Source organism: Chiloscyllium plagiosum, unplaced genomic scaffold, assembly GCF_037043375.1.
Source record: "Chiloscyllium plagiosum isolate Xiang-an unplaced genomic scaffold, Cpla_swu_hap1 HiC_scaffold_31, whole genome shotgun sequence".
NCBI classification, from domain to species: Eukaryota; Metazoa; Chordata; class Chondrichthyes; order Orectolobiformes; family Hemiscylliidae; genus Chiloscyllium; species Chiloscyllium plagiosum.
In genome coordinates, this window is record NW_028270169.1 from 46,626,542 (window position 1) to 46,650,911 (window position 24,370).

The 24,370-nt window shown below is 41.7% G+C and overlaps 1 protein-coding gene across 5 annotated transcripts in view; it reads right to left on the reverse strand.

Annotated features, from left to right (window-relative positions):
* Window positions 1–24,370, reverse strand: part of hip1 (huntingtin interacting protein 1) — a 344,047-nt gene that overhangs the window by 148,552 nt on the left and 171,125 nt on the right. For all 5 annotated transcript variants that reach the window (XM_043718716.2, XM_087977488.1, XM_043718713.2 and 2 more), the window contains exon 5: window positions 10,311–10,391. In XM_043718716.2, the coding sequence (XP_043574651.2) occupies window positions 10,311–10,391 (81 nt within the window). The remainder of the gene's footprint in view (window positions 1–10,310; window positions 10,392–24,370) is intronic.

Here is a 24,370-nt window from a genome sequence, read left to right on the forward strand (position 1 = left end):
GTGGTGGAATCTGGCTATAAATTGGCAGAGGGTATGGCACGGAGTCTGCACTCTTCATAACTTCTGTGCCAGCTCACTACTGTGCTGCAGATCTGGAGGTACTGGCTCAATGTCTTCAATATCTGTTGGAGACTTTGTGCGGACAAGTCACCAAATCCTCTGCCCTCCACCCAGACCCTCAAGGATGCAAGGACATTTGGGTAAATTGAAGAATGCATTAGAACAATTTTAAAATACTTCACAGTACTTTCTGACACTTTGCAAAATTTTTTAAAAATGCTCAATCATTAGTTTGCAAGCAATTTGGATGTCTGTCCCTTGAAATAACACAAGAATGGTGCCCAACTTGTAGCTTCATGCTTAGCATTTGGGCTGAAAACAAGGAGGTTCCTCCACATTTGTTGCCAACAGCCAGCTGGGTTGTTGTCAGGACATTATCGATTCTGACACACGAAAGGGGATTCAAAAGTTGGCCAACAAACCACTGTCAAGCTCTATGTCAAAGGAAGGGAATTGTCCAAAACTAACATTCCAAAATTTGAAATGGAATTCAGTCCTGAGTTTTATTTTAAGTACAATATTTTGAGAGAGAAGTGGCTGGGTAGCAGATCAATAGCAAGTTTTGAGATTTGTAAATCAGGTTGAGGTTCTGCATGTAGGTTTTCTCGCTGAGCTGGGAGGTTCATTCCATTAGGTTTCTCTGGGTTAGTGATGTTATTTCCTGTGATATCATTTCCTGTTCTTTTTCTAAGGGGGAGGTAGATGCGGTCTAACTCTATGTGTTTGTTTGTAGAGTTCCGGTTGGAATGCCATGCTTCTAGGAATTCTCATGCGTGTCTCGGTTTGGCTTGTCCTAAGAGTAATGCAAAGACTCAAACAGCTCTGCCAACCATCCAACCCAAGCTTTGGGTCCGCTACGTGGATGACACCTTTGTCATCACTAAATGAAACAAATAAGAGGAAACCTTCAAGACCATCAATAATATCCTTATTGGTATAAAATGCACTAAAGAGGAGGAGAACAACAACAAACTGCCGTTCCTAGATGTCACAGTAGAGCAAACAGCCAATGGCAACTTCAAACCAGCATCTACAGGAAAACAACACATACGGACCAAATATTGAATTACAGAAGCAATCATCCCAACATCCACAAACTAAGCTACATCAGAACATTTCAACGAGCCAACACACACTGCAGCACAGAAGAACTACACAGAGCAGAGGAAAATCACCTGTACAGTGTATTAAAAAAGAATGGATACCCAATGAACACAGTCTGCCAACTTCTCAGCAACAAACTCAATCAAGCAGACAAAACACATCCAGAAACCCAAGCCACTCTCCCCTACATCAAAGACATCTCGGAAATGACTGCCAGATACTCAGACCCCTTGGCATCATGGTAGCCCACAAACCCAGCAACACACTAAAACAGCAACTAATGAACTTGAAAGACACTGTACAGACAACAAGCAAAACTAATGTCATTTACAAAATACCGTGCAAGAACTGTAACAAACAACACATTGGACAAACAGGCAGAAAACTAACCACCAGGATACATGCACCAACTATCCACAAAACGACATGACCCTCTCTCTCTAGTATCCTTACATACAGGTAAGGAAGGACAACACTTCGACTGGGACAACACATCCATCCTAGGACAAGCCAAACAGAGACACGCACAAGAATTCCGAGAAGCATGGCATTCTAACCTGAACTCTATCAACAAACACATTGAGTTAGACCCCAGCTAGTACACCCTGAGAAAAAGAACAGGAAATGACATCACCAACTCAAAGAAACCCAAACATATAAATAGAAAGCAGGAATCATGTACACTGCTTCACCTGAAGCCCACTGAAGATGTTACCTAGTAGGGTGACGAAACGTCTGGAAATGAACCTCCCAGCTCAGCGAGCAAACCTACATCCAGTAGCAAATTAATGTTTTAATTTCCACTCCTAAATCACTCATTCTATTGTTCTCAAAATCTCACAAGGCATACATTATATTATTTCTTATTTTAAAATTACAGGCGCTCTGATAAGGATTCAGCAGTTAAGCATCTCCATCAGGACATTAAGCCTGTATTTTAAATTTTAAATTTATAACTTTATGGGGCCAAAAACACAGGATGACAGGCCCATTCTCAGCTTTGATACCACAACAAATTGGAAAGTCCCATCTTTGTAAAACATTGAGCAGAATTTTCTGTTCTTTTCTCAAACTACGATTCTTAGTTTGTGTGTGTACTAGCATATCCTTCAGTTGAACTGTTCATAATCTATTACGCAGAAAGTGACAGAGACAATGGTATTTGAAAGAGTTATTAACCATGCACATTTTCACCGATCGATTCAACACATGACTAAAACCAGCTGTGACCTCTGGACAACCTGCACTTACTGTCCCAGTGAAGAAATGGATAAAAGCACCTCGTGATACTAAGCCATGCAGACCACAACATTGTAGGCTTAATCCTCCATCTGCTAAAAGTTAGATAATCTCAACCAAGGCAGGATTTGAGGGCTCTACAAAATGGTCTTGAAGCCGCTGGCAGTCACTTTCCTGATTGCTAGCTAGTCATTACTATGGAAATGAGTGTTTGTGTTGCTTTGGGATGAAGACAGGATCAGACTTGCTGGTGACAACCACTTGCCATCACACAAGCCCAGATATGGAGGGTGACTACTGAGATGAGGTTTCAAAAAAGCCGTCCGAAGCACACCATATCAGTCATCTAATCCAAAGTAGGGAAACCAGCAAGTTCTAGCAAAATATATTGGCTATAAAATTCAATAAACGAGCCCTAAAACAGGCAGTAGGACTGCAATGCACAATTAGTTCATTCTTATTGTTTCTAACGCAGGCAGCAAGCAAGCATAATACTGCCTGCTAATTTAAATGATAATATGGTGACAGAGTGTTTTAAAAAATTCTCAAGGTCAGGTTCGTAGGAGAGTAGTCTGACACAGAACAAACGACCAAGAGGCGAGTCTGCTAGAATATGGGCATTTTATTCCCCGCAGCGTCGCCACAACCAGGTCTCATACAACGGGTCTGGCTTATACTCACTCTACATGTTACCGGAACTGGGAGCCGTCAGTTCTCGTAGAGCGGTTGCCAACAACCCATGCTCGGCGGTTAAACGTAACCCCGGAGCAGACTCACCGAACTGGAGACTTTTCCAGCTGATATACTCTTTTCCAGATATAAACATTCATGTGAACAGCAGAGCAAGGCTAAAAAACACATTCCATTCTGGTTACATACAGATAAGAAGATTCACACGGGGAGGTGTGTAATAAGATTCACACGGGACTAAGCAACACCTCCATTCCGGTTAGATTCACACATGTATTGGGACATAATTTTTAACCGTTTCACCACATTCCACTGCTTGGCCCAATACATGTGTTACATTATGATTCACACATGTATTGGGACATAATTTTACACCACATTCCACTGCTTGGCCCAATACATGTGTTACATTATGATTAATTCAGTTCAATTCGTTTCAGTTAACTTCAGTTCAGTCAATTCAGTGTAGTTCAATTCAGCTCAGTTCAGGTCTGTTCAGTTCAATTCAATTGTGTTCAATTCAGTTCCGTCCATTTCAATTCAATTTAGCTCAGTTCCATTTTGTTCCGTTCAATTTGATTCACTTCAGTTCCACTCAGTTCAGTTCAGTTCAATCCCATTCAATTCTGTTAACTCCGCTTCAGCTTTTTGGACATGCCCACATCCTCCGCTGTACCCCAGGCAAGGGGTTCTTCGGCAGGACTGGGATCCTCTCTCAAACAAACTGCCACGTACATGCCCACATCCATGCCATCCCGGGACGGTCGGGACCTCCACAGTTTGTTCTTCTGGTTTCTTAGTCTTTTTCCAAAACATTGTTCTGTATCAAAATCTCTCCTCAATTGCGATTGATCCTGCCGACTACGCCAAATGTTTTAAAAAATTCTCAAGGTCAGGTTCGTAGGAGAGTAGTCTGACACAGAACAAACGACCAAGAGGCGAGTCTGCTAGAATATGGGCATTTTATTCCCCGCAGCGTCGCCACAACCAGGTCTCATACAACGGGTCTGGCTTATACTCACTCTACATGTTACCGGAACTGGGAGCCGTCAGTTCTCGTAGAGCGGTTGCCAACAACCCACGCTCGGCGGTTAAACGTAACCCCGGAGCAGACTCACCGAACTGGAGACTTTTCCAGCTGATATACTCTTTTCCAGATATAAACATTCATGTGAACAGCAGAGCAAGGCTAAAAAACACATTCCATTCTGGTTACATACAGATAAGAAGATTCACACGGGGAGGTGTGTAATAAGATTCACACGGGACTAAGCAACACCTCCATTCCGGTTAGATTCACACATGTATTGGGACATAATTTTTAACCGTTTCACCACACAGAGTCATTAGCACTGCTGACTCTCAATGCCAGGCACCCAGATTCAATTCCAGCCTTGGGTGACTGTGTGGAGTTTGCACATTCTCACAGTGTGAGTGGGTTTCCTCTGGGTGTTCTGGTTTCATCCCACAGTCCAAAGATGTGCAAGTTAGGTGGATTGGCCATGCTAAATTGCTCTGCAGTGTCCAGGAATGTGTAGGTTAAGTGAGTTAACCTGGTAACTATGGGGTTACGGGGATAGGGTGGGATGGTCTTCAGAGGGTTAGTGCAGACTTGATAGACCGAATGACCTCATTCCACATTGTGAGGATTCTGCGATTCTATGAACAGCACACAAAAAGTGTGTTGACTGACTGCTTGCCTGATCAGAGAGCATAAAACTCTTGACAGGGTAGCACAAGTTCAAGTTTGTCGGCAGCGGTTAAGGACAGCTTGCAGTTATTAAATGGGAGGTGCAATTGATTGCTGCAGGGGTAGGAGTAAGACTGCTGTAGGAGTACTAAGGAGGTGATATTAACAAGGTAATGATTGGAATGCTCAACATGGAAGACAGCAAGTTCCAAAATTTACTGAAACTGCACAGACTGAACAGCCATCGACCAACAGGAACAAGAAGAGCCTCCAGACAAAGTCTGTGAAGATACAGTCAGTCAGAGGGATTAATGTTCAGCAATTCAACCAGACAGCCCAGAAATACAAAAGAATCTCAATTATTTCAAAAAGTGATCAAGGTCACTGAATGCACTTTCAAAATGCGATATCCTACCAACTGTACCATTTGGCTCATACATGCTCAACATAGCACACCCCATCACCTATCTACAACAAGCTCTGTTGACTGCAACCTAGCTAAATATTCATTGCTGCACTTCATCCTCACACATTCAGCAGTGCTACAGGACATAGCATCATCACAATCACAGTTCTCTCACATCCATGCTACATCATCCAAAGACATTGTACCATACTCAGTGGGACACTTCCCTCTTTCTAGTAGCATAAGTTGCTACATAACTGGAGACGCCATCATTTTATCTGGCAGAGGAACCAGTCATGGGTGCAGAAGGTACTGCTCAACATTACAAACATATGAACAGGCAGAGAGTACAGGGATACAGACCATGCAGGCAGATTGGATTAGGTTAGAATGGCATCATGATCGGCTACCAGATGGTAGACCAACCAGCCCATTCCTACATCGTAATGTTCTGTCCTTATTTCTGAGGCTGTGTGGGCAGCAGCAAGGCTGAAGTTATTCTTTTCACAATCTCTTCTGATTGAGAAGCTGCACGAGAATGCACAAGCTGAAGCCACCACTATCTGGTGATGCCCTGGCAAACTGCTGCCACCAGAGCCAAGAATACCCAACTTCCAAGGGCATTGCAGGAGTCCATTAGTCTGTGCTCCAACTCCTAACTAGGATTGCTGAGATGTCATCTACGGGGATTGGCAGAGGTATAAAGGAGCATAAATATGCTTCCCTCTCTCAATAAAACAGTAATCATTCTCCCAACACTACGACTCTGGCACTGTCCTTGCTGTTATTCTACAGCCAGCGAGCCCAGATTATTGGCACCATCAAGGTCATGCAGGCAAAGTAAGGGCTTAAACGCCCAGGGCTGCTCAAAATCATCCTGCAAGGCCATCAAGGCAATCCTACTAAAAGTCAATAGCCTTCTGTCAGTCAGACATCCATCACTTTTAACCCTTAAATGCATTCATCCAACTTCCACAGTTTCCCCTCTATTTCTGGTGCTTCCTTATGGGTCGCAACACTATTTGTGGTGCTGTGAAACTACTTTCCACTTAACCAGATTACCCTGAAGGAATGCAGCTTTTCATATTCTAGAGATATGCTTCCAAGGAAAGATTGTTAAAATGGTCAGACATTTTCAAAGTCACCTGGCCAGCTGTAAGAGTCTATGCTAAACTCTCTTTCCCCTTGATATTCCTCATTTGCTATGAAACTATCCATGACCTTATTGTTCCCATCTGGCAGGACTGTCACCATACAGATAAGCCTGTGTGGCAAAGCACGTTGACCTCCATCAACAACATATACTCAGAATATCGTCTGATGGCTTTCCAGCCTATAAACCTCACAACTTAGCCTCTTGTATCACCCGATCTTCCATTCTAAGAGTAGTCACAAACACCACAATCATGAAGACTCAGACAGGTAACTGGTGTCTAAGAAGACTCTCCATTGCATGTGCTACTGATAATTTTGTCCAGCTCCAGTCTCTTGTCTCACATCACTATCCTCAGGACTACTCCTCTCAGGATGTATGCTAGAAATCCGCTATACTGCACATAATCTTTTTCTCCTGCAGTATCCTCCAAATCTATATTGGAGCTGAGTTTTCTAGTTCTCCGGTCTCACTCCCCCACTTCCAACGTATAGTTCTCACTTGTCCCTTATCTTGAATAGTTTTTATACTTTCTGTATAGACTGGTCTGTACATGCCATTGTTATGGCCACCTGACGTTGCTGTCCTCTAAACCAGCTGTGAACTTATTTTGGGCAAATGATCCTATAAGATTACTCTTTCACATTCTTCATAATCAGTATGTGTATTAACATACAGTTCTTAAACATAAGCCCTGCCTCTCTGGTTCCAAACTGTAGAACTCATAGGTATGCAAAGTAGATGGTGCATCGTCATCAATCCCATTTCCCATGTTCTCAGTGTCCAAAAGTTCATAACTCATTCCCCATTACTCATGGGGAATGTGTATTTATAGTCTGGTTCCATTGTTGTGGTATGAAACATTTCCCGTCATACCCAACCAACATTTCCTGTCCCTTTCCATTTTATGTGTCCTTCTCATTTAAATTCAATTATATCACCAGATCTGAAATCTCCTCCAGACAGACTGATGCAACGTCTCAACCTTCTTCGATTTTCTTCTGATGCTTTAACTTTAATTGACATTTTTCTACCAGTATGTAACACACTTGGAGCTGTTTGTCATTCCTTCTACTGCTAGAGGACTGTCATGCAGTATGAAGGTGATTTTGGATTCCCCAAATGTATACTAACTGAGGTGACTCAGTGGTTGATGTTGCTACACCACAGCACCAAGGACCCAGGTTTAATTCCAGCCTCGGGTGACTGTGTGTGTAGAATCTGCACATTCTCCCTGTGTCTGTGCAGGTTTTCTGCCACCATCCAAAGATGTACAGCGTAAGTGGATTGGCCATGCTAAATTGCCCATTGTGTCCAGGGATTTCAGGCTGGGTAGGTTAGCCATGTGAAATTCAGGGTTATACAGGGGTAGGGTGTGGAGGGATGTAACTCTGTGGGATGCTCTTAGGAGGGGCGGTGTGGACTTGATTGGCTGAATGGCCTACTTCCACTCTGGAAAGATTCTATGACTCTATTCTATGAATTGATATGGGCTATATTGATATGGGCTATATCCAATCACCAACTTTCTGCAACTTTCATCCCCCCGACCTTGCACACTGCTCAGGTCCACGTGTGGCAGTGACTTCTAGAAGCAGAAGCCAATGCATCAGCACAGCATACAGCTAAGACAGAGCATTGCCATGTATAGAACAGCTGATCTACCAGTATTATGTGCAGCATCTCATCAATTATTACATGGTTTCTTTCACACAAGTATTGCTGAAAGAACCTTCTGTAACAGTATGCATTACAATAATATTTAAGTGCTCATATATGTCCTGAAACTTATCATTCACAAATTCACTTCCATCATCAAAGGCTGCAAACACCTCCTCTCTGGTAATATAGATGCAATCCAAAATATCCCCACTTGTTTCTCATATTTCCTTAGCATCCATGACTCTCTACTCAGGAAATACAGAGGAGAAATATTTATTAAAATTTTCCCTGATCTCGTGTGGCTCCACACATAGACAGCCATGCTGATCTTTAACATAGTCATAGATATAGATTCCAAGATAGTTAAAATCCACATATATACAAAACAAATCAGCAAAAGCGAAGATTCAAACTGACTTCAGGCAATAGAAGCAGCTATCTCATCATGAAAACATTATGACTGGGGCTGGACCACCAGCTTGTCCATCTCTTTAAGATGTTGTACCAGAGAGCCAGTCACACGAGGATTGTTGCTGCTGACCAATTGTATCAAAGCGGGGTTGTTTTTGGGTGGGGGGTGTCCAAGTTTTAACTGCACACAATCTGAAGTGTTTGTTTGCCTCACTGCAAAGAAAATCTGAAGCTGTAACAAAATTGGACCAAAATAAAGTTGCATCAGAATTTACCAGCGGAATGGACTTTCATTAGAAGATACGAGATCTAATAATTCCTGAAGTGTTTATCTGGTTTCTCCTTAAATGTACCTATACAATTTGAATAGAAGAATAGAATAGAATACAATACAATAGAAATGTATTGTGATGTGTACTTTCACATGAAGCAGACAGTGAAAATTTTTAAATCGTTGCACCATGGCACCAATATTTGTGGCAGAAGTCATACATAATAATAAAAAAGGTTCAAGTAAAATTAAGACTACTACTTAATATGATAATGAATTCTGCATTCTCATTGATCTCTTGGTAAACTCTGCTGAATCCCTTATTTGATTCCTCACTGGCTTTCTGGGTTGATATTGAAATAGTTAACTATGGGAAACTGTGGCATTCAAGCTGGCTGCCCTATCTCCCACACAAAAACACTAAGTCTATGATTTGACAGTGCTTCAATAATCTGAAAGGGCAAAGCAAGAGACTTCTTTAACTGTGTTTCAAAAGTAAATGCAACTGCAAGAATTGACAAGCTATCAACATTGATGAAATACCGTGAAGGAAATGCACTACTGTCTACCATCCTCCGTAATGGAAAGAACTTGGTATTTAAAGATCTAATGGCATTTTCATGGATCTCATGAACTGATGGAGTTGAGTCTCATTTCAAAAGGTTAAAGCTGGAGGGGTCAGATTCCTTCCCTTTAACAGTGGAGCTTGTAGATTTGTGTTCTATCTTCATCCTTGGGTTCTAATTTAAGAGCTCCAGCATTAGCTAAAGAAAACATACAAGAATACTGCACACAGATTGCAACAGTTTGCTTCAGCATTGCACCCTTAACTTCCTGTATGAAAAGTAGTTTCACAAAGAGATGTCTTATAAATGGTGGTTAAGAAGGCACATAGGATACTTGCCTTCATTAGTTCATGTGCAGAATACAAGGGCAGGGAGGTTATGTTAGAGCTATATAAAATGCCAGTTAGGCTGCAACAGGAGTAATGTGTACAGTTCCAATGACTGCATTGTAAATATGGGATTGCACTAGAGAGGCTGCAGAGGAGTTTACAAGGAAACTGTCTGGCCTTGAGGGTTTGAGCTATCTGAAAAGATCGTTTTTTTTTCCCTTGGGAGCAGCCGATATTGAGAGGGACCCGATAGAGGTGTATAAAATCATGAACGGCTCGGCGGGGGAAATAGCACCTGGGTGGGTCTTCAGAAGGAGGGTGCTGACCCGAAGGCCTGAATGGCCTCTTTCTTTCTGCTCTTTAGGGTTTCATCAATTCTGTAATTCTAACTAAACTTCCGAAATCATTAACTAGCTTGAAAAACCCTCGGAATGAAACGTGTTCCCAAGTTGCTGCCACAATGAGGGCCGAAGGTTCTGTACTGCACTGTAACGTTCCAAGTCCAAGTTCCTTTGATTCGCTCCAACATGCAAAATAGAGATATTCTTCCCACCACACTCTTAACTCTGCTAAAATAGTTTCCCATGCTGGAATGCCACATTAACATGATATTCAAATAACACAGGTTATTCACAATGAAAATTAATTCTTCAGTTTTATCTCTGTCTGAAACAATTAAGGAAATAACCTTATCAAAAGTAAGGAAATAAGGCCAGAGAGGTTACTTACTTTACTGTGGAATTCCATCTTTGTTATTAATAGTTTGAGGTAGATACAGCTCAGTCTCCCGTAGCCTTCACTTAAGTGACCCTTGGTAGGAAAGAAATCAAAAACAGAAATTATGATCCTTTACAAATGTGTTAACGCATTCAAAAAAAGCTTGTAACAATATGCAGAGACAGAGAACAGAGCCTGCATCTCAAATGGTTATTAGCAGTCACGAGAAGATCTTGTGTTTTCCAAGGACTCATTTCTGACAAAAGGTAACAGATCTAAAATGTTAACTCTGCGTATCTCTCTATCGATGCTGCTGGACTTTGAGTATTGCGTGAGGCTTTAAGTTTTTGTTCCATCTTAGGCCATGTTGAGTTAACATGTCAGCCAGGCCAGTTGACTTGCTATCATAGGGAAGAAGGAATCAATGAGCTTTCTTCCCCTCAATTGCAATTTACTGAAGCTTTCTATAAGTTGAATACTGGGAAACATCAGGAAGGCAATGGCCTAGTGGTATATTGTTAGATAATTAACCCAGATAGTGTTCTGGGAACCCAGGTTCAAGTCCCGCCATGGCAGATGGTGGAATTGGAATTCAATTTAAAAATCTGGAAATAAGAATCTACTGATGGCCATGAAATCATTTGTCAATTGTTGGAAAACCCCATCTGGTTCACTAATGTCCTTCAGGGAAGGAAATCTGCCATCCTAACCGGATGTGGTCTTGCCGACGTGTGACTCTCGACCCACAACAATGTAGTTGATTCTCAACTGCCTTCGAAAATGGCCAAGCAAGGCCATTCAGTTGTACCAATTGCTATAAAGTCTCAAAACAAATTAGATGGGCCAGGTCACCTGGCATCAACCGAGACGCCAGAAAAGGCAATGGCAGAAACAGCCCCATCAACTCTGTTGGGTTCTCCTCACTAACATCTGGGGCCTAGTGCCACAATTGGGAGACCTGACAGTCATACTAATGGAATCATGCCTTACAGACAATGTCCCAGACATCATCAACACCATCACCATCACCACCCCTGGATACATCCTGTCTAATGGGCAGGACAGACCTTGCAGAGATGATCTCTTTTTCAGCAACACTCACGAGGACCTGACCATTAAGTGTATAATTCCTGCTAAGACTTGCTTTCTCAAAATGCAGCACCTCGCATTTATCTAAATTAAACTCCACCTGCCATTCCTCAGTCCACTGGCCCATCTGATCAAGATCTCGTTGTATTCTAAGGTAACCTTCTTCGCTGCCCACTACACCTCAAATTTTGGTGTCATCTGCAAACTTACTAATTATGCCTCTTATGCTCACATCCAAATCATTTATATAATTGATGAAAGGTAATGGGCCCAGCACCGATCTTTGCGGTACTTCACTGCTCACAGGCCTCCAGTAGAGTCTTTTCCAAAGGAGTGGAGGAGCCTAAAATTACAGAGGAAGTGGAGGAGGCTGGTACAATTACAATATTTAAAAGGCATCTGGATGGATACATGAAGTATATGAATAGAAAAGGTTTCGAGGAATATGGGCCAAATGCTGGCAAATGGATCTTGATTTATTTCGGACATCTGGTTGTCATGGACGAGTTGTACAACTCTATGTACACTATGAGGTTCCAACCTGGTGAAGTCACCAAACAGAGTCTACTTGTACACCAAACAGCATAAGCAGCAACTGATAGACAGAGCTAAGCAATCCCACAGCCAAAGGATCAGATCTCAGATCTGTAGTCCTGACACATCCAATTGTGAATGGTGGTGGAGGATTAAACAACTCACTGAGGGAGGCGGCTCTCGAAAAAACTCCATCCGCAATGAAGGACGAGCCCAGTATATCAGTGCAAAAGATAAGGCTGAATCTTTTGCAGCAATCTTCAGCCAGAAGTGCCGAATGGATGATCCATCTCAGCTTTTTCCAGTGGTCCCAAGCATCACAGATACAAAATTAGGCCTTCAACCAATTCAATTCACCCCACATGATATAAAGTAGCAGCTGAGTGGCACTGGAAACTGCGAAGGCTACGGACCCTGACGACATACTGACAATAGTACTGAAGACTTGCCGCTCCCCTAGCCAAGCTGTTCCAGTACAATTACAACACTGCTATATATGCAATAATGTGAAAAGTTGCCAGAATATGTCCTGTACGTAAAAAGCAGGATAAATCCAACTCGGTCAATTACTCCCCATCAGTCTACTCTCCATCATCAGTAAAGTGACAGAAGGGGTCATTTACAGCGCTATCAAGCAGCTCCCGCTCAGCAACAACCTGCTCAGTGATGCCCAGTTTGGGTTCTGCCAGGATCAAATCAGCTCCTTACCTCATTACAGCCTTGGTTCAAACATTGACAAAAGAGCTGAATTCCAGAGATGGGTGAGGTGAGAATGACAGCCCTTGACATCAACCTGCATTCGATAGAATGTGGCATCAAGGGGTCCAAGCAAAACTGGAATCAATGGTAATCAGGGGGCAAACTCTCCAGTGGTTAGATTTACCTGACACACAGGAAGCCGATCATGGTTGTTGCAGGTCCACCATCTCAGCTCAAGGACATCTCTGCAGGAGTTCCCCTCAGGGTGCTGTCCTCAGCCCAGCCATCTTCAGCTGCTTCATCAATGACCCTCCCTCCATCACAAAGTTAGAAGTGGAGTTGTTTGCTGATGATTGCACAATGTTCAGCACCATTTATGACTCCTCAGACATTGATGCAGTCTGTGTTTGAATGCAACAAGATCTGAACATCATCCAGGCTTGGGCTGACAAGTGACAAGTTACATTTGCACTACACAAATACCAGGCTATGACCATCACCAAAAAGAGACAATTTAACCACTATCCCTTGACATTGAATAGTGTTACCAGCACAGAATCCCCCACTATCAACATCCTAGGAGTGATCACTAACCAGAAACTCAACTGGATTCACCATATAAACACAGTGACTGCAAGAGCAGGTCAGCAGTTAGGAATAATCTAGCAAGTGACTCACCTCCTGACTCCCAAAAGCATGTCCATCATCTTCAAGGCACAAGTCAGGACAGTGATGGAATATTCCTCACTTGCCTGGATGGGTGCAGCTCAAACAACAATCAAGAAGCTTGACACCATCCAGGAGAAAGCAGCCCACTTGATTGGCACTGCATCCACAAGTATCCACTCCCGCCAGCACTAACGCTCAGTAGCATAAGTGTATACTACCTACAAGGTGCACAGCAGAAATTCACCAATGATCCTCAGACAGCACCTTCCAAACTCACAATCACTTCCATCTAGAAGGACAAGGGAATACCACCACCACTTTCACATTCCCCTCCAACCCATTCACTATCCTGACTTGGAAATATATCAGTGTTCCTTCACTGTCGCTGGATCCAAATACTGAAATTGCCTTTCTAAAGGCATTGTGGGTCAACCCACATCAGTTGGACTGAAATGGTTCAAGAAGGCAGCTCACCACCACCTTCTCAAGGGCAACTAGGGACGGGCAATAAATGATAGCCAGCCAGTGACGCCCACATCCCACAAAATGAATTTTTAAAAAAACATCATGCAAGGAGAGGAACAATCTTGACTACACTGCTGCGATTGTCAAATTACTTGCTAATGAGTCGATCCAAGCAGGTTTCAAATTCTGACACCGATAGCAGCTCACTAATCAATGAATTACCAAAAGCACCTTCCAAACTAGAAGATTGGGAGAAATAGGTGCATGGGAAAGCATTAATTGCATAACAGCACTCACTCATGCGACAGCTCAAGAATGCAGCTCACCACCACCTTCTGAAAAACAATTAGCAATGGGCAATTAAAGCTGGCCAAGCAGCAAATCACACATTCAACAATTTTTTTGTTTTATAAATAGTGAGAAACCTAAACTCTCTGCTCATAGATAGAGAATGGTCGCTTCTACATGGTACTGAACATGTGCTAGTAATCATGAAAGCAAACACCAGCAAAAGTCAGCACTCCGAGGAGAGAAAGATATGAAAACATAGACAAAAATGGAAGGATGGTCTATTTAATTGCAGTCATTCTGAACAAACTAATAGTACAGTAGAGTATTACGGTGAAGGGCAATGGAATATTATTGGAACCACTGGAACATTAACCTTGTGGAAATTCCAGGCAAGGTAATTCTGCCATGCTCTTATTCAAATCTTTTCGAATTAATGTGATCAGATATGTTATTATACACTTTCAGAGCAGGCGATACTTAAGTCTGAGCCTCCTGTTTCTGAGGCTGGCACATAACAACTGCACCACAAAACCCCCTTAAAGTGACCATAGCAGGCTCCTCTTTATTCAGCTGAGGACAAAATTAGCAGCTTAATCCAAAGAACTTAATAGAAAAGGTTGAACAAATAGCATACACAGTCAATACTCAACCAATTTGGTCTTTTGTCATCCTCAATTTAGGCCAAATCTTCACAAGCCCAGGCTCATAGCCAGGAATTCACTTCCTGAACATCTCTACCCTCTTTCAAGTCACTCATTAAAACTCTGCCTTGGACACCTATCCGAATGTATTTTTATGTGGTAGGAAATTTTGTCTGATACGTTCCGATTCAGGGACACTTTACTGCCTTAAAGAAGTTATATAAATGCAGGTTGAGTTTGTTGTTCAAAAACATTTAACTATGTTTCAGATGAACACAGACTATTACATATTTCATTTTATCCCAAATTTCCAGAATCTGCAATATGACTTTTCATCTCTTAAAGCTGTGTGACCAGCACACTGAGGAATTATATTATCAGGGAAAGTAATCAAAAGCTTTCAGCAGAGAGAGAAGGTAGGAAAAGTAGTTAGTGGATTATTTGGTTCTGAAGTTTTTGATTTAGCATCATTTCTTAATTCACAAAAACATATCAAACCTCAGAACTTAACACTATTTCAACTACATCAGTAACACACTGAAAATCACAGATTGCAAAGATTAAAGTTAAATTGAAGACAATTGCGTAGTGAAACAAAGCATACTAGGATAAATCAAGACTTCAAATTTTGGAAAATCTTTTTGAATATTAACATATCTCTAAAAATGGTTATGACAACCTTCAAACTTCCAAGTATCAGACTTCAGCAATACAAATATCTCAAGTTAACTCATGAAAATTCATTACTCTCACTTAATGTCACAGCTATACTAACCACAACCTTGTTATCATCTAATATGGTCTGAAGAAATGTCCAAGACCTAATAGAATCAGAGAGGTGATGGATATATTAAATAAGGGTGAATTGGGTTTGAGCCTGTTGTATAAATATGAGGTGTCAGCGATCAGTGGGTTCAGAGTTTTACTAAGTATGAGTAACTGTAATAAAGCTCTTGCATGGAAGTGCGACTTGAATTCAGCTATCATTTGAAATATAACATTTGGAATGTAGCAGAGGATGATTGAATCAAAACAGAAAAGTTTTGTGACATGATCATCTTCCCTGTCATCTTAAAATGAGCCTGATGGCCACTGTAAGAATGAAGTTACAATGTGGACCCGGGTTACTGCTTTACCAAAGAGACAGCAAGGTATGGTCGAAGCAGTAAGCCCTTTCAGCAATGGGGCATGTGAAATGGACCAGGAAGTCAAGTGGTCCATAAAATTTTATCACATCAACCAAACTGCAAATTACCATTTGTACCAGTGTGGATTGTACATGCTCAGAATTTGGTGGAAATGATGGGTGAAAATAGCTCAATCGAGGTTTTGGTCAAAATCCTAAATTCCATCAGTAATAATTAACCAAATCCCAGCTTGGGAAATGACTCCAATTAGTTCTATTTCTTCAGAGATCTTGTACTGCATGTAGGCAGAAAATGTGGCACTGGAAAGGCATAGCAGATCAGGCAGCATCTGAGGAGCAAGAGCAAAAGCCCTTCATCAGGAATGAGGCTTGTGGGCTGGGGGGGCTGAGAAATAAATGGGTGGGTAGTTTGGGGGAGGTAGTTGGGAATGCAATAGGTAGATGAAGGTGGGGGAGAAGGTGAGAGGTCGGAGAGGAGGGTGGAGCAGATAGATGGGAAAAACAATGGCCAGGTCATGAGGGCAGTGCTGAGTTGGAGGCTTGGAGCTGGGATAAGGTCAGGGAAGAGGAAATGAGGAAACTGGTGAAATCCACATTAATCCCGTGTGGTTGCAGGGTCCCAAGAAGGAAGATGAGGTGTTCTTCCTCCAGGCGTTGAGTCGTTTGCCGACGGAGGAGGCCCAGGACCTGTATGTCCTTGGTGCAGTGGGAGGGGGTTTTGAAGTGTTCAGCCATGGGGCAGTGGGGTTGGTTGGTGCAGGTGTCCCAGAGATGTTCTCAGAAACGATCTGCAAGTTGGCGTCCTGTCTCCCCAATGTAGAGGAGACCACATCGGCTACAACGGATACAGTAGATGATATTTGTGGAGGTACAGGTAAATTTTCTGTCAGATCTTTGGGGGCCTTCGACGGAGGTGAGGGGAGAGGTATGGACGCATTGGCAGGGGAAGATGCCGGGAGTGGGGTGACCTACCTTGAAGAAGTTCTCCTCCTCCCTTTACAACTGATTCTCCTGCTCCTCGGATGTTGCCTGAGCTGCTATGCTTTTCCAGCACCACACTCTGATGTCCAGCATCAGCAGTCTTCACTTTCTCCACTCAGGCAGAACGGCCCTCATTAAAGCCAAAGTCTCAGAAAGAACTTAGTGAGGTCATCATAAACTGACTGCAATCAGGAAGATATGGTTAATTATAAAAGAGGCAGTCTTAAAGAACAGAGAGGCGCCTTGAAGGTTATTGGTGAATAAAACAGAAGTAATTGTACTGTACATGAATGCCTGGTATGATTACCAATTCACAGATTCTAAAGGATTGACAGAAAATAATGAGGAGTCAAGTACCTCTTCTACCCGAATGCTGCACAGCTATGAGGCTCAAACAGGCACAATTGACAGTTTATCCGATGCTGGACAAATCAGTTCTAATGGTCAATAGGTGACCATTAGATGGTCAATAGGTGACAACTTCCAAAAGTGGTCTTAAAGTCAAATATTTTCCAGAAAGTACATGTTAATGGAGGAATATGACTATTTTAAGTATAGCAGGGAAAGGCACTGGAAAATATACAGATATGTAAATAAGGATAAATGTAAAGATCCAAATATTTAAGGATGACAGGCAGGAGGCAAGGCTCATTGGGTTAGAAATAATTTATTAACTTGTGCAGAGGACTGGCTAAATAACAGAAAGCAGAGTGTAGGGATAAATGGATCCTTTGCTGGTTGTCAAGATGTAACTAGTGGGGTGTGTGGGATCGTGTTTAAATAATGTTCGAAATCGGTGGGTGACGATAATAGCCTCTTTATTCAGCGACTGTAGTAGGACAAGTTCGAGGCGGGGATAGAATCCTGAAATACAGTTCTTACAGGAGCCTCTTTATACAGAATTCTTACACATATTAAAATTCCATCACTATGGTGTTACATTGTTTTAACTACAAAGATTTGAGGGACTTCCTTTCTGGGGATACAGATGGGTTAAACATCTGTTAAATGGTGGCTGTTACTTCTGATGGGATGAAGAGTATCTGTCCAGTCTGCTTGCATAATTAAGAGGTGTTAGTCCTTTTGCCTTTTAAGTTAGTAAATGTTGGTCAAAATACTAGGCCGATATGCTCTAAAAAATTACAAATTGCGCCTGTACTTAATAAAAGAATAAAGGGTATTAAACTGATCACCGCAACTGAGTTGTGACATTTGTTTACTATTTGCCAATGAGAGTTTGATTCATTCATGCAGTGTCATGAGAGCCCAATTTTGACAATTAAGGGGATAGTGGCCCTGTTAAAAGGTATTCAGCTAGTACATACTAATTGGGGAAACTGGTGTTCTGTAATATACTCAGGTCCGAGAGACGGTTGGTAAGGGCTGATTAATAGAACATAGAATCCCAACAGCGTGGAAACAGCCTTTTGGCCCTACAAGACCACACTGACCCTCCGAAGAGCATCCCTCCCAAACCCATCCCCTTAACCTATAACCTGACATTTTCCATGACTAATGCACCTAATCTACACATCCCTGAACAGTATGGATAATTTTCGCATGACCAATTCACCTAATCTGCACATTTTGGACTGTGGGAGGAAACCCACACAGACACGTGGAGAACATGCAAACTCCACACAGACAGTCACCAGAGGCTGGAATTGCCTGGGACCCTGATGCTGTCTCCCGGTTTAACCAAGTAATTTCCTCCTTATTCCCCTGATATTATAAATGTTTTGCGGAGACTCAAGGGAGGTGGTACTGTTTATGATATTGACACCTATTCAGACGTAGCTTTTGATATAGAAATAGGCCTGATAAGGGTTGAAGGCGAATGGGTTGAAAGGGATGTTTTAACTTTAGTCTATATTCTAATAGTAAAATATACTACAAAACACGGTTTTACAAAGGAATGAATGAAACCGGGTTCTTGTAAACAACGGCTTCACAAGGTTATGAATGAATGAACGGAAACCCAGTATTAATTAATATAGCAAGCTGGTGAGTGAGTTCGTAAAGATAACCTACAACATAATATCTCACAGGTGCAACAGGGTTCAGTCCTCAAGCCCAAACTATTTCCAATCTGTTATTGGCATGGATATGGTGATAGAAAGTATTGTAGCCAAATTTGCAAATGACACTAAAACAGGTGAGATACTAAGTTGCAAAGAAGAAATAAGAATTGGTTAGTGCAGGTAAATGGACCGAAGTATGGCAGATGCGGATTAACTTGGATATGTGTGAAGTTATCTACTTTGGTCAGTGGAACAAAAAAAAACTTTTTATCTAAATGGACAGAAACTGAGGTATCCTCGTGCATGAATCACAGCAAGCTAATATGCAGGTTGAGCAGGTAATAAGGAAGGCAATTGGAATTTTATCATTTATTACTAAAGGAATAACAAAGGGAAACAGTGCAACAACTGTACAAGGCACTGTTGAGACTGCACCTGGAGTGCTGCGTACAAGTTTGGTGCTCTTAGTTGAAGAGGGGGATGTACTGGAGGCAGTTCAGAGGAGGTCCACTAGATTGATTCCAGGGATCAGAGGTTTGTTTTTTGAAGAGAGATTACACAGTTTAGGCCTATATTCTCTGGAGTTTACAATGAGGGAAGATCTAATTCAGGTATACATGATGCTAAAAGGAATTGATAAAATAGATGTAGAAAAGATGTTTCCTAATGTAGGGTAATCTGGAACAGAAGGTCATAGTTTAAGGATCGGAGTGAGCAGATTTAAAACTGAAATGAGGAGAAATTACTTCTTTTGAAGATTCTTGCATCTATAGAATTCACTACCCAGAATGCAGTGGTTCTAGGACATTTAGTAAATTTAAGGACAAGATAATCAGATTTTGAATAAGTTTTGGGTTGAAGGGTTATGGAGAGTGGGCAGGAAAATGGAGTTGAGGTCAAAATGAGATTGAAGAAGAATAGAAGAATATCTTTTACTGTCATGCATACTCAAGTACGGAAGTACAGGAGTACAGTGAAAAGTTTACAATGTCACCCCATTTGGCGTCATTTTAGATTCAAAGTACCTAGATACAGATCTTAGATACAAAATATAAAATTAAAAAGAAAAATGTAACATTACTTAAAGTTGTTCATAATATAATTTACCAAATTGAGAATAAAGTTAAAAAGATTAACATTATAGTCTTTCAGAAGGTCAGCACGGGGGGCTTCCATGTGTGGACTGCTTGGGTTCGCAGGCCACTGACCACCTGCACCAGTTCCCAATTCAACAACCATCCAGTCCACTCAGATCTCCAGCCAGCTGGCCATCCCCACTCTGCGCAAACCCTCAGCCCACTGGTCGTCCCTGTTTAGCCATGATCATAGTAAATGACAGAGCTGGCTCAAGAGACTGAATTGCCTACCCATCTTTATTCTTCAGTTTTTATGAAGTACAAAGAAGGAGGGGAAGAAAACAGTGTAAGCTCAAACATTGCATCTGGGACACAGTTCCAGTTCAGAAAGAGGTAGAAGACAGGGCAAAGGGCAGAGTTTAAAGAGACAAGTAATACAGTATAAACTAGAGATACCACCAGAAATATAAACCCAGGAGGTGGAGAAACATAAATGGCCATAAACAAATGAGAAGGCAAGTTAATAAAAAATGGCAAATAATAACTATACTGCTGGAGAGAACTGAGCAAAAGAGAGACATGCCATAAAAGGGACAAAAGGCTTTATCACTTCGGTGGATATACTCCAAGAAAAATGTCCCTGATGAGACTATTAAGACAAAAGCAAAATTAACGGCAAGATGCTTTGAAGAAAAAATACACTATCAAGATACAAGGGGAGATTCAGCAATGGAAGGAAAAGTAATTGTTAATTTTTTTGGCTTTGTTAGCAAAATATATTTGGGAGTGGAGATCAATTATTACTGAAGTTGCATTTTTGCAAGGAGATCCGTCGACGTCTTTCTTCATCCTCTAAAAGCAACACGAAATGCAGTGGGATACTTGAAGTCAAATAAATGTGTATATGGCCGAATGATACCTCTAGAATTTGGCACCTCTCAGTAAGAACTGCGTGAGACGCAGACAGATCATTTGTTGATAATATATTGTGGAATAATGTACACTCAATGAGAAAAAGACCGAGGGCTGATATGATACAGATGGTGGAAAATGGAGAGATCTCCAAGTTGAAATGAGTAGGGAGGAGCAGTCAGCTATTAACATTGTTTTACAATGAAAGCAGCAAATTCTGGGAAATGTTGGGCATACCGGAAATAGGATGTTTGGAACTTGAAAAAAAATGCTTTCTTCCTGCTCCGAAAAGGCCAACCACACCTAGAATATACTGGGACAACAATGTGGAGTAATTAACCAAAAAGTGTGATCATAACATAACACAGGAACTCTCACTGAGTTATTAAGGCAAATTCATTTGAAAATTTTAAAACTAAGGCTAAATGATTTTTGTTAGTGAAAGGTACGAAGATACTGGATAAAAGAAATGGAGATACAGTTCAACCACAATCAAAACACAAATGCTCAAGAGAATCCTTCTTGACCTGCAATCTTCTTCCCGACCTCTCCGCCCCCACCCCCTCTACGGCCTATCACCCTCAACTTAACCTCCTTCCACCTATTGTATTCCCAACGCCCCTCCCCCAAGTCACTCCTCCCTACCTTTTATCTTAGCCTGCTTGGCACACCCTCCTCATTCCTGAAGAAGGGCTTATGCCCACAACGTCGATTCTCCTGTAGCTTTGATGCTGCCTGACCTGCTGCGCTTTTCCAGCAACACATTTTTAAGCTCAGAATTACAGTCCACTCCTGTTCTAAGTTCCACAGGGAATACTCATCAGGCACTTGGATGCTGAGTTCAGTTATTGCAAACTGAGGTAACCAGGCCCAGATCATGTTCGGATATTGGTATCTGAGGAGTTTCAGTGCAAGAGCATTGTGATAGTGAAAATTTAAGTCAATACTCCACGTATGCTGTAAGAATAAAGAAGTTCCTTTAATTATGGAAAATCTACAAAGACAGAATGAAGAAAATAAATAAAACTAATACTGCAAATCCACCACAGATATCTGGTAAAAATAATATTAATAGTTGGGAATATGGGTCGAGGGATAATACAAAATGTGTTACACTTTCCAACAAGTTGACTTTTTGAATATATTGTGTGATAGTTTTATCTCAGATTGGTCAGATAATGTATTGCTGCAGTAAATGTTCTGCATGTCAGGAACAAGTGAGCTTGCCACACTTCAGTTGAAAAATTACCACAGTTAGTATCAGATGGCACAATCCAAATGCCACAACACTCGTGATCTTGGTATACAACATGTCTGATGTGGATATTATCCAGCTAAATATTTTCATGCCAGTTCTTAATGTACAGGTGGTTACTAGTGTTTAGATCAATGGGCAATGGTAGCTTTCTCACTATTTAATGAGCTATTGTACCTAACTGAGGCAATAAAGAGTCAACGTATTTTCAATTGTAAAGTATATGACAGTCAAGTTCAAACCTGAAGTCAATTCCTGAAAACATAGAACATTTTCAGGAAGAATCAGTTGGCAGTGATAAGGGGAGTAGAATTTTTTGCTAATTAATCAAAAGACCAAGAGTCATATTCCTACAGTCTCAATGCATAACAGGTAAGTCAGCATATTACATAATTGAAACTGAGACTTCCTTCCAACCTCAGGGAGGCTGAAGCAGACCAGATAGTCCCTCTCCCACTGCACCCCATGACTTGTCCTACCTACCGATCTTCTTTTCCACCGATCCACTCCACCTTCCCCCCCTGACCTATCACCTTCATCCTCCCCCCCCACTCACCTATTGTACTCTATGCTACTTTCTCCCCACCCCCACCCTCCTCTCATTTATCTCTCCACCCTTCAGGCTCTCAACCTGTATTCCTGATGAAGGGCTTTTGCCCGAAACGTCGATTTTACTGCTCCTCGGATGCTACTTGAACTGCTGTGCTTTTCCAGCACCACTCTAATCCAGCATATTTAATTAGAATGATAGGAGCTCTTCACGTTTGCAACAACTGTCTGAATGAGTTGCCAAATTAGTTCCTCTCTCTGTCCCCTTTCTCAACAGCTCAATAAATGTCTTTTTTTTTCAAAATTCTTTTAAAAGTTACTATTGTAGATGCTTCCACTACTATTTCAGGAAGTGCATTCCAGCTCAGAGTAACAAAAACAGTTCAAAGAAATCTTATCCCCTTCTGGCTTTTTTGCCATTTGCCTCAAGTTTGCATCCTCTGGTCATCATCAACACTGTAACCAGTGGAAACAGTTTCTCCTTATTTATTCTGTCAAACCCTTCCACAATTTTGAACGAGCCTATTACATCTTCCATCTATCTGCTCTTCTGGAAAGGAGAACAGCACCAGGTTCTCTGGAGGTACAAATTCCTGCAGATGCTGGGATCTATACAGAAAACAACAAATGCTGGAGATCACAGCGGGTCAGGTAGCATCCATGGAGAGAGAGTAAGCTAACGTTTCAAGTCCAGATGACTCTTCATCGGAGCTTCAGCTTGCTCTCGGACCCATTGTGATTGTCAGCCCAAGTTTCTCTGGTTTCTACCTGAAACTGATGTCCTGCTTGTTGCAATTCAATAACCTCCTCCACGATCACAAAAAGTTACAATGCAGGTTAAGCAATTAAGGAGGCATATGGAATGCATTTTTTTTGGCAAGGAGTATAGATAACAAAGCTACAGAAGCATTTCTACAAGTTTCAAGGACATTGGAAAGACAGTCGCAATCGCGCCAAAGACAGTTTTGGTTTCCTTACTGAGGTAAGGATATTTCTGCATTGGGGAAAGTTGAGAGAATGTGAACTAGATTGATTCTTGGGATAAAGGAATTGCCTTTTGAGGAATGGTTGAACTTCTACTCAATGAAGTTTAGAGGATGACAGGCAAATTTACTGAAACATACAACATTCTGTGGGGAGTTGACAAACTAGATACGAGGAGGATTATTATTCCTCACTGGGAACCTAGAATAGAGTTTCAAAATCACATGTCTCCCAAAGAAAGACAAGAGCAATAATCTCTCAGAAGCTCGATAATCTTTGAAATTCAACATCCAAAAGAGTTGTAGCACCTGGGTTATTAAAGACATTCAAGGCTGAATTAGATACATTGCTACTCTACAAGGCAGCCTGCTTGGCACACTTTCCTCATTCCAGAAGAAACGCTCATACCCGAAACATCGATTCTCCTGCTCCTTGGATGCTGCCTGGCCTGCTGCGCTTTTCCAGCAACACATTTTCCGCTCAGATCTCCAGCATCTGCGGTGCTCACTTTCTCCTAGTCGGCAGAAGAGGTTTTTTACTCACAGGATGTGGGCATCGCTGGCATAGCCAGTATTCATTAGCCATCCCTAATTACCCAGAGGGCATTTATCAGTCAGCCACATTACTATGGGTCTGGAGTCACATGTAGACCAGACCAGCTAAGGACAGCAGTTCCCTTCCCAAAAGGACATTAGTGAGCCAGATGGGGTTTTCCCAACACTCAACAATGATGTCATAGTCATCATTAGCCTACTCTTG